The 13,956-nt window shown below is 38.7% G+C and overlaps 1 protein-coding gene across 2 annotated transcripts in view; it reads right to left on the bottom strand.

The window, feature by feature from the left end:
* Nucleotides 1-13,956, bottom strand: part of Pms1 (PMS1 homolog 1, mismatch repair system component) — a 99,547-nt gene that overhangs the window by 17,690 nt on the left and 67,901 nt on the right. For both annotated transcript variants that reach the window (XM_051153781.1, XM_051153780.1), the window contains 3 exons: nucleotides 3,197-3,319; nucleotides 2,245-2,388; nucleotides 1,200-2,071 (listed from right to left, as the gene is read on the bottom strand). In XM_051153781.1, the coding sequence (XP_051009738.1) occupies nucleotides 1,200-2,071; nucleotides 2,245-2,388; nucleotides 3,197-3,319 (1,139 nt within the window). The remainder of the gene's footprint in view (nucleotides 1-1,199; nucleotides 2,072-2,244; nucleotides 2,389-3,196; nucleotides 3,320-13,956) is intronic.

The raw sequence follows: 13,956 nt of genomic DNA, 5'->3' as shown, positions 1-13,956 counted from the left end.
CATATACACCATTTATAATGAATTTTAAACCAGAGATGATGGTTTGTATTTAAATATTTCCCCAGATATTTGACAGAGTTTTGAAATAATTAAGTAAAAACAAATGGCTGGAAGTCTAATTTTATCCTTCATTTTCTGGTGGGCCAGATCATTCAAAATACAACATTTTGTTGTATTGATTGACAAACAGCTTTGTGTAGAGTGCTACCCACACAGTGTGACAGGCATCATCTTTATTAGAGCTTGTCAGTGGGCCTGAAGCCTGAACCTACTGACTGTCAATTTTCTTTCATGGGAGGAAGGAGAGGAGAGGGCACTGGACCCTCACCAAGGTTAGAGCTGCTCTTCCCTCAACTCTCAGGAGCTGCATGCAATTCTGACTTAACTGCATATGGCGTCATTGTTTCAGGAAGTGCTAGTGAGTACAGATGGTGGAGGTTAGCTAAGTGCCCTCCATCTGCACAGCTATGTTGGGGTGGTGCACCTAACTTGGGGCCACCGATCCTCCTGTTAGAAAACCCTCATCCATGCTCTGTAATTAAGCCCAACTCCAATAAACTTACTGATTTCCCCAAGTTGGACTCTATTGGATTTGTACTTTGGTTTATCTTCGGTGCCTATAAGGAAGGTGATACATGTTTGTTTACATCTCCCAAGGGAACAAGTTCTCACAATAAGTGTAAGCTACTAGAAATACCCAGTATATTGTTTTGGGACATATACTTAGATCCAAAGATACAAATAATTTTTTAATCAGGTCAATCACTTATTTACATACCCCAAACACCCACTACAATTTATAAATTGCCAATAGAAAAAATTTAGATGGCACAAGTTATACTGAATATAGGTATTAATTACACTAACTTGTTTCTACAACTATGGCACAATCCTTTGTACAGTGTGTCTCATTTTAGAGACCAACTTAAAAGGGAGAAAGAATCAAAATATTTACAAAAACACAATTGTTTCATCTGCTCTAATGCAAAAGCTTGAAAAAAAATCCTGCTCCAAAGAAGTTCTATAACATGAATTAAAAAAGAAATAAAAAATAATTTGATAATGATACCCAGAAAGATATTTTAGTCAAGCTAAGAAGTATTTTCCATAAATGTGAAGTTTAGAAAACTTTTAATCCATGAGTCATATAGAATAGAAACAGCTGAGCATCTGGGGCACATGATGCTCCGGAAACTTACTTCAGCTTTTCCTCTTCACTCAGTGTCTCCCACTGTGCTTTAATTTGTGCCACTGCATCCTCCATACCAGTTTTAGGATTTTCTGCAATGAACTGAGCGCGATGGTCTTGAATAAACAGGGCACTTGCTGACATGGGCTTCTTGACAACTCGGTTGCTAATTAAATCATAGGCTGTAAGCTGTCCAAGTCTGTTATCTATCACGTTTGGTGTTTTGTTACAAGGACCATCACTAAGATTCCTTGGTTCAAGGCTTGGGTGATTATTATTGTTCAGTTTACATGCCAAACTTTTTTGTGGCACTAAAATTTTCACAGGCTCGATATTCTCTCCCATCAAATTAAACACATTCCCCTTGCTCCAGTCATCTGCACAGATTTCCAGCGATGTCTCAGGGTGTGCTTCTCCCCCATGCCCCCCACTTGCTTCTGTACCACTCCTGCCATTGTCTCCTTGGATACGATCACTGGAACCTGCAAAATGAGTCTTACTGTGTCTACTCTGAATATCCTCTGATGATATGTTATTCATGGGGATATTCTGAAGTACACTTATACTGTCCTTATTAATGCTAGAATATTCACTAGTAAAATGGCCATCACAGGGCTCGCCTATATTTATCTGTTGATTTAAATAATGATCAGTGTTTCTTTTAGATTCACCATTTTGGAAGTGAACAGGCAAAGTATCAGTATTTGGATAATTATTTCCAGATGATTCCATTTTATTAATCAGCACATCTGTTTCTGCTGTTTCACTAACAACCATGTTGGTTGAGGAAACATCTGCTTTGTTATTTTCATAAGAATCTGTACTGGGTAGTGGTCCGTAACAGGTCACCATCAGATGTTCAAGAGCAACTAAAACAGATTCCTAAAAATACAAATGAAGAAATATTAGGAGAGATACTGTGGAAAAAAAGGGCAATATTTAAAATAGTAACAAAAATATAAAAAAAGCAAGTCTTTTAAATAAGGGAACAGTTAAGACTGCATAAGCTTGAAAAGAGCATAAACACATACAGAACTTTATTTGGAAAAGGTTACCTTATTCTGTAATAATACTTGACTTTTATCTGGAGTTAGATTTACATCCACATCAGTTGAAGGAACATCAATTTTCAGAAAGAAAATGGGATACAAGCGAGTACATTCCTTTAGGCACTTCAGGTTATAATAGCGCCGGATTAACTGGAAATATACGCAATGAATAAGAGGCAAAAGTATCTTGTTATTACCAACTTTAAATGCTCCCAAAAGCAAACACTGAACAGAGAGGCTAAGAAGATGCAACCGGTGGCCTGGAAAAGCAGGGTCTGCCTGGGCCCCACAGCCATGTTCTGTTCCCTGGTGCACAGGGAACAGGTCCCGAGCTGGTGCACAGCACAATCTCTCATGCTTTGGACACACATTCAGTCACAGTCACAGGGCAGTGCCACGGAGCTTTAAGGCCTAATGTACAAATAAACTCCCCTGCTACTTTCTGGCTAATTACCTCATGATGTCATTTAATAGGCATGGTAGCACACCTACAGTTCCAGCACTCAAAGCCATGCTGGTCTAGTAGCAAAGTCCTATCTCAAGTGCATGAGCATATGAGCATAGGATAGGAAAAAGTAAATGAAACATAAGTAAAATACTAACTTAATGAAAGGGATTTTATTTATTTTTATTTTCCTTATTTTAAATCAAATTCTTGGATTTCTTACATTTTTTTTTTAATCAAATTTTTAATTTCAGGGGCTGGAGAGATGGCTCAGCAATTAAAAGCACTGGCTACTCTTTTAGGGAACACAGGTTAAATTCTTAGCATCCGAATGGTGTCTCACAACCATATGGGCCTCCAGTTCTAGGGAATCTGATGCCCTCTTCTGTCTTTCACGGGGACCAGGCACATGGTACAAACATACTTGCAAGACATATGAAATAAAGTTTAGCAAAAAATTAAAGTTATTAAATACGTGATTCAAGGGGTATTTTTCTTTCTAAACATGATTACCTTTAGTATATCTTTCTGGTGTACTGGTCGACTGTTAATAAAGAGGAAACTTCTCTCTGGGGTTGAAAGACTTGTGGTGCTGTGGTCTGCATCATGCTTTGGAAAGAATCCACTTAGGCAAATCTACAATCGTGACACACACACAAGGGTTGATGTCAGCAATAAGGCTCCAGAGGTCTGATTATACACAACATATGAGAAGGTATGCAGAGTAGCACATGTGCCTTGTCGCTTCAGGTCACATCCATGCTGATAAGTACGCCTTGACAATTAATGCTGAAGAATACTAAGCCAGTAAAAGCATCTTTACGAATGGCTCTAGTTTTACATTTTTAATTGTCATAGGATAAACACCCTTACTTTATTTTATTTTAAAATTACTTTGTTCAAAAAAATATTTTTCTTTGTTCATATGGTGACTTCACCCCTTACTGGCTGTTTGTCTTTTTCTCTTCAACTACTATTTCCCATGAAAGCAGCTGTTTCTTTGTTTTGAATATAAATGAAACTAATTGTACTGGTTTTTCATTGCTGTGTTTAAGAAAAATATACTTTACTTTGAATTATCTCTTTTGTGGCTAACTACTGGTTGTACACTGTATGTACCTTCATGACTGCTTACAGAACTTCACGACAAAAAGTATAAAATTATTTACATACTATATGTTTTTCTAGTCTACAAATATATCAAGCAAAAGAAGAAACTGAAGGGTACTAGAAAAACTGACCAGAAGGAAAGAGTGATTTAAGGGACAGAAGGCAGAGAGTATGTGCCTGTTTCTATCCTGAGCTAATTAACACAGCACAGAAAACTGTTTGGGATTTTGTTCATTTCCCCTTTTCTCTTCCTTTACATTCATGGCGTGTGTATGTGTATCTATCTGTCTCTGTCAGCGCATGCATATGTATGTGCAAATATGTGTATTCTGGTGTATAACCTTATCTGAAGTAAATCAAACTAGATGTGTTATGAAGCCAAGGAGCAACTCTAATGGTAAACATTCAGCTTAGGTTAAGGAAAGCAAATATGTGAGTAGGCTGTTATTTATAGTCCAGCAGTAACCATGACACTCTAACAACACAGCCTGTAGGCCGTCACCTATGGCCATGGCCATCCCTGGACTTGCAAGTAAGTGCTTAAGGAGATGTAGCACCAGTTTTAGAACACTAAGTGCATTACTGTCACAGTGCCAATCTGTACCAATTTGAAAAAATAAATTAATAAATCTGTATAATCCATTACAAGATGATACCACTTAATTAACTGTAAAACTTCACAGCATTTATAAATGGTTGTGTAATTTACCAGGTAACATGAGACTCTTCCTCAAGCTCCCGCTGGGCACTAGGGCAGCCTGTTTAGCTTCTGGAGGACTTACCAAGTGTTTGGATGACAGAAAAGACACAGATGAGGAAAGAAGAGAAGAGAGAGAGAGAAGGAAACTCCCCCGTGTCCCAAATAGGAAAATAATGAATAAAATAAAGTCCAATACAAAGCCAGTGAGTTCCTCTCACACCACTTTGGTTGCCACTGTGTAACTATTACCTCTAGACACTAGGCTTTAAAAATGAAGATAATCTAAAAACCAACAAACCATGTTAAAGTTACATTGAAGAGTCAAGCAGCCATGGTGCATATAATGCTATACAAACTAAAAAACAGACTAGTTCAGCCAGGCGTGGTGGTGCACACCTTAAACCCCCAGTACTTAGGAGGCAGAGGCAGGTGGATATCTGTTAGTTCAAGGCCAGCGTGGTCTACAAAACGATTCTAGGACAGTCAGGGCTGTTACACAGAGAAACCTTGCCCCTGCCCACCAAAAAAAAAAAAAAAAAAAAAAAAAAAAAAAAAAAAAAATCAGACTAGTTTATAGAAAAACAACATACCCAAATCAATTCAATAAGGAAAGGAAAGCTGATAGACTATATGAGATTCTGTACCTCAACCTAAAAAGGAAAACTGCCCAGTCCAAATTCCAGCCTTTTCATTGCTTCTCAAGTAGACCTCTCTCCTCCAGCCTCCTTTACAAACGAGTATCTCTGCTTGTCAGGGTGTGGCACACCTTTAATCCAACATGGAAGAGGGCAGAGCTTTGTGCCCAGCCTGATCTACGTAGCAATGTAGCATGTTCCAGGCCAGATGGGGCTATGTACTGAGACCCTGCCTCAAATACAAAAAGCACCCAGTAAACTGACTGGCTTCTCTCTCAGTAACTAATACAAGGCTTTTTGCCTTTTGTTTTTGACTATGCAGGCCTGACATCAATGACAACACCTTTAGGAAGCATCCTGGTGAATGAACTGACTTCAGTCTCCCTCTGGACTTTTTCCTTCTTTTGTGACACATCCTCTTCAGTCTGATTACGTGGGTTCTTTCCTTTATCTTTATGCTTTGAGGATGATCATGATCCTCCTATGTTCCATCTTTAGCCAATTTTTGATCTGAAGCTAATCTGAGTAATGTCATGTTCATCTCTTGCTCCAACAGATATCCACCACTGATACTAAGATAAGAATATTGTAGTTATTTCTTGCATCAACTAGCTGTCACAAACATTACTTCACCACGTTAAAATGTTGTAACATTTTTTATTTCACTTTTACCCAACTATCCAGCTGGCAAGTGTTGTATTCTTTACCACACTAGACAGTCATAGTCGTCAAACAAATTTATCCTTTACCTTAATTACAATAATGTAAGCCAAACTGATCTAATAACCTTTGTTTTTCTCTTTTCCCAGTAAAGCTCCATAATACCACACATATATAAACACATGCTAATACCAAAGTAGCCACTTAAATACTCTGGCCAAGATAGTGGAACAAGGTCGTGTGGAAATCCCTTCTAAATAAAAAATATTTAAGGGTGGTAAAAACCAACGTTTAAGGTAATTTCAAAAGAACTAACAACATAAATGACAGACAAAGGTCAAGCTGTATCTGCAAACTACGTAATGGGAAGTGATGACTGAAGGAAGAGGCCGTAAGTTCTTAGTATCAGAAATAGGAAGCCTCGTTTGGGAATTAAAATGTAGCAGAGGATTGAAATCGGTCTTGCCACTTGGAATATGAGCTCACATAACGCCTCTCTGGAAGAAAAATGACTTACATTTTCTGACCACTGTCTGCAGCTGCTTGCCAGGGTCACAGGAAAGAACATAGCCAACTCCAAGCCCAAGGGCAAGGATAGGGCACGCCGGAGTCAGGCAGGAGTCTGGAAGTCTTGGCAGTATAGGAGGCATGAATCACTAATGCAGCACCTGGTTTCAAACTCAGACTAGGGAAGAGGAGGTGCTGGCTGTAGGAAGGGAGTGTAAGTGTGGTGAGCAAGCCAAAACAACAGAGGCAAACTTTGAGCTTGCAAATTATGGTTTCAAGCCTCATAAAATAGCAGAGAATAAAACTCTTGTCTCAGTAACAACAGATACTGAAGAAATACAAAGAATCATAATATCCTACTTTGAAGGCATATATGCCACAAAATTTGAAAATCTAAGGGAAATGGATGATTTTCTCGATCAATTTCACTTGCCAAGGGTGAGTGAAGAACAGATAAACAAGCTAAATAGTCCTATTTCCCCTACAGAAATAGAAGCAATCATTGATAGTCTCCCAACCAAAAAAAGCCCAGGGCCAGATGGTTTCCGTGCAGAATTCTACCAGACCTTCAAGGGTGAGCTAATACCGATACTCTTCAAGCTACTCCAAAAGAGAAATGGATGGAACATTACCAAATTCATTTTATGAGGCCATAGTCACATTGATACCTAAACCGCACAAAGACTCAAAAAAGAAAGAGAATTTCAAACCAATTTCTCTTATGAACATTGATGCAAAAATACTAAATAAAATACTTGCAAAACGAATACAGGAACACATCAAAGATACCGTTCATCATGACCAAGTAGGCTTCATTCCAGGCATGCAGGGATGGTTTAATACACAGAAATCCATCAGTGTAATCCACCATATATCAAAGTGAAAATAAAAAAACCACATGATCATCTCCTTAGATGCAGAGAAAGCATTTGATAAAATCCAACACCCATTCATGTTAAAAGTTTTGAGAGATCGGGAATACAAGGCACTTTCCTCAACATAATAAAGGCTATATATAGCAAGCCAATAGCCAAAATCAAAGTAAATGGTGAGATACACAAGGAAATTCCTCTAAAATCGTGAACAAGACAAGGCTGCCCACTCTCTCCATATCTCTTCAATATAGTACTCGAAGTTCTAGCCAGAGCAATAAGACAACAAAAGGAGATCAAGGGTATCCAAATGGGAAAGGAGGAAGTCAAATTTACCCTATTTGCAGATGATATGATAGTGTACATAAGTGACCCTCAAAATTCCTCCAGAGAACTCCTAAAGCTGATAAACACCTTCAGCAAATTGGCTGGATACAAAATTAACTCAAAAAAGTCTGTAGCCTTCCTATACACAAATGACAAGCTTGCAGAGGAAGAAATTAGGAAAACCACACCCTTCACATTAGCCACAAGCAATACAAAATATTTAGGAGTTACTCTAACTAAGCAAGTGAAGGACTTGTTTGAAAAAAAACTTAAAAACTCTGAAGAAAGAGATTGAAGATGACATGAGAAGATGGAATGATCTTCCTTGCTCATGGATCAGGAGAATTAACATAGTAAAAATGGCCATCCTACCAAAAGCAATCCACAGATTCAATGCAATCCCTACCAAAATACCTACACAATTTTTCAAAGACATTGAAAGTTCAATTCTGAACTTCATATAGAAAAACAAAGAACCCAGAATAGCTAAGACAATCTTGTACAATAAAAGATCCTCTGGAGGAATCTCCATACCTGATCTCAAACTATACTATAAAGCAATAGTAATTAAAACAGCATGGTACTGGCACAGCAACAGGCTGGTTGATCAGTGGAATCGAATCAAAGACCCAGATATGAATCCACACACATATGGTCACTTGATTTTTGACAAAGAAGCCAAATCCATTCAATGGAAAAACGATAGCATCTTCAACAAATGGTGCTGGTCTAACTGGAGGTCTATGTGGAAAAAAAGGCAACTGGACCCATATATTTCACCATGCACAAAACTCAAATCCAAGTGGATCAAAGACCTCAACATAAAACCAGAGACATTAACGCAGTTAGAGAAAAAAGTGGGGGAAGAGCCTGGATCACATAGGCACAGGAGACAACTTCCTGAACAGAATACCAACAGCCCAGGCCTTAATGTCAACAATTAATAAATGGGACCTCATGAGGCTGAGAAGCTTCTGTAAGGCAGGAGACACTGTCAAGAGAACAAAGCGACAGCCTACAGACTGGGAAAAGATCTTCACCAACCCTACATCTGACAAAGGTCTAATATCCAAAATATATAAAGAACTCAAGAAATTAAACACCACCAAACCAAATAACCCAATTGAGAAATGGGGCTTGGAACTAAACAGAGAATTCTCAACAGAGGAATATCAAATGGCTGAGAAACACTTAAAGAAATGCTCAACCTCCTTAGTCATCAGGGAAATGCAAATCAAAACAACTCTGAGATTCCATCTTACACCCATCAGAATGGCTAAGATCAAAAATTCAAGCGACACCACATGCTGGCGAGGATGTGGAGAGAGAGGAACACTCCTCTTTCATTGCTGGTGGGAATGCAAACTAGTATAGCCACTTTGGAAATCTATCTGGTGCTATTTCAGAAAACTGGGAATAGGGCTTCCTCAAGACCCAGCTATTACAGTCCTTGGAATATACCCAGAAGATGCTCCAGCACACAACAAGAAAATTTGCTCAACCATGTTCATAGCTGCCTTATTCATAATAGCCAGAACATGGAAACAGCCTAAGTGTCCATCAGTAGAAGAATGGATAAAGAAACTGTGGGACATTTACCCTATGGAATACTACTCAGCTATTAAAAACAAGGAATTCCCGAAATTTGTGGACAAATGGATTGAGGTAGAAATGATCATAATGAGTGAGTTAACCCAGAAGCAGAGAGACTCAAATGGTATATACTCACTTATATCTGCATACTAGCCCAAGGGGCATGTCCCACGAAAACCTTCACTTACCAGGAAACTGGGACAGAGGGGAGGACATTCTATTGGGACTCTAGATGAGAGAAGCATGGGAGAATAGCAAAGTAGAAGGATCCAGAGGGTCCTAGAAACCTACAAGTAGAACATTATGATAGGCAGATTTGGGCCCAGGGGTCCCGCTCAAACTAAGGCACCAGCCAAGGACAATACAGGCTGTAAACTTTAAACCCCTACCCAGATCTAGCCAATGGACAGAACATTCTCTACAGTTGAGTGGAGAGTGGGGTATGACTTTCACACAAACTCTGGTGCCTCACATTTGACCATGTCCCCTGGAGGGGGAGACCTGATGGCGCTCAGAGGAAGGACAGCAGGTTACCAAGAAGAGACTTGATACCCTATGAGCATATACAGGAGGAGGAAATCCCCCTCAGGGACAGTCATAGAGGAGGGGAATAAGGGGAAAATGGGAGGGAGGGAAGAATGGGAGGATACAAGGGATGGGATAACCATTGAGAAGTAACAAGAATAAATTAATAAAAAATTTTTAAAAAAACCTGTCTCAGAAAAATAAAAAAGAAAGAACACCATGTTAATGACTCTGGAATTAAGTGCTGTAACATGGAAATTACACCAATAAATAGCATCAATTACATCAAAAAGAGTAAGCAAGCACAGACAGCTATGAATAAAGTTTAGAAAAAACAGAAAACAAATTCCAAGTTCTGAGAAAATACATTGTTTGAGGAACAAAAATTAGGTAGTAAGACATTGTTGGAAGAACAAAAATCAGGTAGTAAGACATTTGCTCAGCTTGGAGTACAGCTAAATATAGAAGACAGATGTCAAAAAGGACAACCTGAGGAGCTTCAACAATTACACCAGAAAACACCTAACAAAAGCTGTCAAAGCAGGGGATGGGGTGGCACCACCACCCATAATAAAGATTTGTCCCAGGACCAAACACATTAAATAAGAGACCCTTGTCACAAAGGGAAGAGATATATATAGATGTTCTGTATCCAAGGGTTGTAGTGGTCAACACATCTGTCACTCCAGTCCAGTGAAAGGAAACATGGGGGCCAAATTTTACACTCAAAGATCAGAAACGGGGGAACAAAATCAAGTGAGAGGTGATAGCCAGTAGTTGTCGGGAGGAAAAATTAAGATTGCTTTTGACCAAAGATGAGAAAACACTCAAAGAGATTCTGCTATTGGGAAGGTTGAGTATACAAGGCAGAGAGTAGTGTGGTGATGGCTGCCTGGTCAATCAGAGGCACAAGAGAATGACACAGAACAAGAATAGATGAGAGATCTGAGTGCGATGACTTACACTCTTTAGCACCTGAACCAGGACATCGTTAACACATGTATTATACATCCTTCCATTCTTCCATGAAAGATAACTGTGTGAAGTTAAGCAAGGTTTCTCTCATCTATGGTAGATCATCAGGAATCTTTATATACATCTGTCTCCCAAACCAAGGGAAAACAAAACAAAAATCAAAAATCAAAAAAATTAAAACAGAAAAATTAGTAAACACAGATCTGATAATGTCTCAAAACAGAGGGGGAAAAAACAAGCCATTGCAGGACCGACTGACACACAGCCAATCACAGCTAATGGAGGCCTAGGGAAATGTGGCACCTAATGACTTTATAAAAATAAACATCTGCTTCAGTTCACCTGAAGTCAGGTCTTTGATCAGCTTCCATGTGATACCAACACCATTAGTTTATAGATCATATCAGGATGTCTGACATATCTAAAGTATGAGTGCACACAGACAACGAAGGCCCAGGACAACCAGGGCAATTTCCATTTACCCTGACCATCCCAACACACCCACCATAAGCAGCACAACAGAAGAGAGCTAGCAGGCTTAAAGTCATCAGACAAATAGCAACAGATGAAAAATCTCCTGCCTAAATAAACTACATAGTGACAATATATCACAAATCAAGTACAATTAACTTTGTGCTTGAAATAAAAAAAGAAAAAAGAAAAAAAGGAAGACAGGAAAAGAGAAAGGAAGATGACAGGTGGAGCAGAAGGAGATGGATGGATAGATGATGGATGGATGGATGGATGGGGAGGTGGATAGATGGACAGACAGATAACAGATAGATAGACAGGTAAGGATCACTTAAGGGGAACTTGACAGTCAACAGCAGCCACAAACAACATTCTCAATTAAATTTCTCACATACAGCAAAAAGACAAAGAGAATCAGAAGCTTGGAACAAAATGAAAACAGGAGAGAGAACCAGAAATTTGGAGTAACAAGAACTTCTAAGCAAAATAAAACTTGTTTCATATTAAATAAAACTTGTTTAAGAAGCAAATACTTTAAAAACAAAAACATATCTTTAGAAAGATTCAAGCTTTTGTATTCACAGAAACAACAAAAAGCTATAAAACAGCATTTACATAAAATACTCTTGGAAACTCAACTTGCCCTTCCAAGTAAAATAATCAATGGAAGAGTTTGAAGGCATAGTGAGCTCTACTAGAACACACAGAAAGAGGAAAACACTGACAAAAAGAAGAGGAAGTCATTAGAGAGAGCGAGAGGGCAAGAAAGACAGACTGGGAGATAGAAAAAGAAACTGATAATGGATAGAAATATAAACCCCATAGCTAAGGAAAAACAAAATGTGTCCTTAGATTGAGAGCATTCACATTTAAGTCCTTGGAACAATAATAAAACATAAATGACCTTTATAAAACTTAGAAATGGGAGAAGAGGTGGGAGGATAGGGGAAAAGATGTGGTTAGAAGGGGAAAAAACCTGAGGATATGAAAAAGCCATATAGCAATCATTTTTTTCTTTTTATTGATAATATTCATATTACATCTCAATTGTTATCCCATCACTTGTATCCTCCCTTTCCTCCCTCCCTCCCACTTTCACCCTATCCCCTTCCCCTATGACTGTGACTGAGGGGACCTCCTCCCCTGTATATGATTCTAGGCTATCAAGTCTCTTCTTGGTAGCCTGCTATCCTTCCTCTGAGTGCCACTGGGCCTCCTCATCAAGGGGACGTGGTCGAATATGGGGTATTTTTTCTACTTAACTTATTAAAATAAATACAATAAAAAACCAAAAACCCTTTGATAGGAGATAGCCACATGGGTGATGTTTTCCCATAAGCCATGGGTTACTACACTAAAATTGCAGTGGCAAGTATAGGACATCTACCAACGCCCTTGACTGAGAAATCATAGGCCTTAGACGTAACCAACTACCACTAAAGTTTTGCTAAAAGCTCATGTTGTCAAACTGCCTTCTAGTGCTGTTTACACTCCTAGATTGTGCTGCATCTAGACTTCATCAGAGAAGCTTATTACAGGGAATAATTAATGCAGAAATACATAAAGATGGCCAGAATAAGTGATGGTGGGGTGCTCGGCCCTAAATGAAACAAGGCTCAAGGGGCATTGCACAAGAGGAAGCAAAAAGAATGTCAGAGCCAGAGGACGCAGAGATGAGCATCTTTTGGATGTGACACAGCTTTTGTACTCAGAACCTCACTGTAGCTCTGGGGGGCCCTCAGCATTTTACCATGGATGGACTGGTGAGGAACTAGTGGCTACAACTACATCTACCATTATATAGGGAGGGAATGTCATTTGTTTCCTATATGTAGCCTGATGAGTTGCCTTTGCTCTGATCCACATTCAGCAAGAAACTTAAGTTACACATAGTGGGTCACACATCAAAATAAGGCATGAGAGCAAGAAGGATTTGTTGGGAGAAGAGTCTCAGCGTGCTGGGCGGGGGTGATGAGAAGGGGGATGACAGGTAAAAAACAGCTGGATTCATTATATAAATTTATGACATTTTAAACAATAAGATTTATAATGCAATGAATGTGTATATGGTGAAAACAAGCAAGCTTAAAAAAAGAAAAAAGCCAACAGAATTTTCAAAATTTTCATTATTATAATAATGAAAATTATGAATATAATCTTTACAAACAACGATGAATACAGGTCTTGGTATAAGACCAGCATACTTGAAAGTGACGGCAGGAGAACTTTGAGTACCAGACAAGCTGGGATACATATAGCCTTGTTTCAAAGTAAAGAAACAAATAAAGGATGAAGGAAAGATACTGAGACTTTTCAGATCGAAAGAAAAATGCATCATGTGTAAGGAAGAGCTGACACGTACTAACTGTTCCATCTATGACAATGGACATCCTGATCATTGTCTTCAATGTTCTGATGACACATCCCTGTGTCACAGCGTTCTAGAGGCTGAGTATGGGCTACATAGGAAGCAATGAACAAATCAAGAATGAATAAATGAAAAAGAAAGACCAGAAAAGACAAGCTGATGGACTTTCAGGACCTTTAGGAAGGCAAGAGTTTATATGAAGTAGAACACATAAAACAAAAAGGAGAAAAAAAAAAACCCTGAATTTTGAGCAACTGTTGGGAATATGAAAAAGGAAACTATTTAAGCAGTATATTAGGAATATTCACATTAGTGTGGCGTAAGAGAGAACATACTGGCTCCTTAAAGGGGAAATGCAATCCTAGCACTACAATGGGCTCCATATTGATTTCTTATAGCTATAATTATATTCCATCTAAGCTTAGAATTAACTGGGCCTTTATAATTAATGTTTAGAGGGAAGATGGAGACAAATAAGCATATAAACACACAACAAGACCCCACATGGCTGGGAATTGAGCCCAGTGGCA

This window comes from Acomys russatus, chromosome 12 (assembly GCF_903995435.1).
Source record: "Acomys russatus chromosome 12, mAcoRus1.1, whole genome shotgun sequence".
NCBI classification, from domain to species: Eukaryota; Metazoa; Chordata; class Mammalia; order Rodentia; family Muridae; genus Acomys; species Acomys russatus.
This window is presented reverse-complemented; position numbering and strand designations above follow the sequence as displayed.